This window comes from Octopus bimaculoides, chromosome 20, assembly GCF_001194135.2.
Source record: "Octopus bimaculoides isolate UCB-OBI-ISO-001 chromosome 20, ASM119413v2, whole genome shotgun sequence".
In the NCBI taxonomy this organism is placed as follows: Eukaryota; Metazoa; Mollusca; class Cephalopoda; order Octopoda; family Octopodidae; genus Octopus; species Octopus bimaculoides.
In genome coordinates this window covers 15,805,145-15,807,239 of record NC_069000.1, presented here as the reverse complement: position 1 = coordinate 15,807,239, position 2,095 = coordinate 15,805,145, and the positions used below count along the sequence as shown (strand labels likewise).

Below are 2,095 nucleotides of genomic sequence, written 5' to 3'. Positions count from 1 at the left end.
ACACACATAAACGATCAGTACTTCTTTATACAGCTGTTGTTATTCATGCACATCATATGCCCAAACCGTCGTAGTCTTCTCTCTTGCAAGCTACATCTGATTCTTCTTATGCCTAACTTTTCTCTCCACGCATTTGCACTTTGTCGTCCCTGTACCCTGATGTTACACATTCATCGAAGCATACTAGTTTCATTCCTCTCCAGTCTTTGTATGTCTTCTGCATTCAGGGTCCACGTCACTCTAACATAGAGCATAGCTGTTTGTTCGCAGATATCATACAATCTGCCTTTCACTCTGAGAGAGAAGCCTTTTGTTGCCAATTATAGCTAAATTAAGATAAAGATTTATGTAGTAATTTCGCAATACCACGTCATCCTTTCTCCATCCTATTCTTATTCCAGCAACTATGCTTCCAGGGCATCCTCCTCCACTGTTAATTTGTCACCTATTATTATGGAGACAATAATGATAATGGAACACCCCTCCCATATGACCAGTGGTATGTATTAGTCGTTACAAATACTGTGACATCGAGAATTCGGGGTAGTCGGTCATAGATAATCGTGTCTTACTTGTCTAACTAACGACACTGCTATTCCAGAAGAATTCATGACTGGGCGATTATTAGCAAAAACCGTTTCACGACCTGGTCATTATGGTAAACCTGATGACGTACTTGAAGGAATAGAACTTGAATCTTATACGAGGAAGATCAAGGAAAATAGTTGTCTTGAGTGGAATATGATGCCTATATTTTGGTGATATCAGGGGGAAATTCCTAGCTCTTCTGCTGTGAAAGTGGTCATTCTTCGTGTTGGGCAAATAAACCATTTCATATCATTTATGTCCTTAATACTTTGGAGGGAAGAGTGAAAGAAGAAAAAAGAAAAGAATGAAAAAGAAAGCATAAACATCACTGAGTCTAATAAAGTATTTTTCATATCGAAGGAATCGATGATAAAATCGTTACTACCGACGAACGAACTTAGTACAAGTACCGGACGGGCATTTTACATAAACATTCTGAATTTGAAGACACACCGATATTCTTGTTTTATTAGGATCATCGACCTAAATAAAACTGCATTATTGGTGTGCGAGAGGAATAGGAAAAATAGAAACATCTATTTTCTGTGTATCTTTCTGATTCCAATGTATTATAACACATAACTTATATGACGCCAAGACGATCTTTATAAAACATAATATAATTATTACAGTTATATCTAAATTTGCACGGGGACAAGTATTCATACGTAACCGTACGTAACCTTCGCAACGCTAATAACAAACAGGAGGCGTAAACACTGGTTATGAGATGAAATGTTTTGCCGGGTGTAGGCAGTCTTTTACGAACTGATGTATCGTGAGTGTCGGGTATGCCTTTTTGTATACATTTCTCCCCCTACCACCTTCTCTTCCTCACTCTCTCTCTCTTTCTTTCTCCCGTATATATATATATATATATATATATATATATATATATATATATATATATATTTATATATATATATTACTTTTTCTATCAATATATATATATATACACACATCCGCGCGCGCGCGTGCGTGTATAATATTTGTCTATCTAATTCGATATATATAAACAATTTATTTACAAGATAGTATAGAATAATATATTTATCATATAGTCAAACTTATTTTCATCTATGTGTGTGTGTGTATGTATGTATGTCCCACACCATATTTAAAGTTCTTATTTCAGTACGAAGAGTGGTCTGCGTTTGAAGAACGTGCTTGGATTTTCAAACACGTGAAACTATTCGTAGTGTCCGAAGATAAGTACTGCAATCCTTGAACAGAAACATTTGACCCTCACCAGATGGAGTGCTCTCTTTATTCAATTATACCACGATATATACACGATATATATTATATATATATATATTTATATAAATAAGGATAAGATCGGTATTTAAAATATTGATCTTATCAAGTGGTCAGCATGGGAATAAAAACCATCAAAGGTAATAATTATTTAAAATTATAATACAGGGTATCAAGAGATACCACCACGCTGAAAAAATAGCAGTCAAATCCTGACTCCAAAACCACAATTTTAATTTTAATTTAAAAT

The 2,095-nt window shown here is 34.7% G+C and overlaps 1 protein-coding gene across 2 annotated transcripts in view; it reads left to right on the top strand.

The window, feature by feature from the left end:
• Positions 1 to 1,236: 1,236 nt before the first annotated feature.
• LOC106881276 (probable WRKY transcription factor protein 1) overlaps positions 1,237 to 2,095 on the top strand; it is a 54,448-nt gene continuing 53,589 nt past the window's right edge. Inside the window, exon 1 of one of the 2 annotated variants that reach the window (XM_014931604.2) lies at positions 1,237 to 1,377. Coding sequence is in view for 1 of the 2 variants with exons in the window: in XM_014931603.2 (XP_014787089.1) it covers positions 1,360 to 1,366 (7 nt within the window). In the remaining variant the exon portion in view is untranslated. The remainder of the gene's footprint in view (positions 1,378 to 2,095) is intronic. The other variant, XM_014931603.2, reaches the window with a different exon arrangement.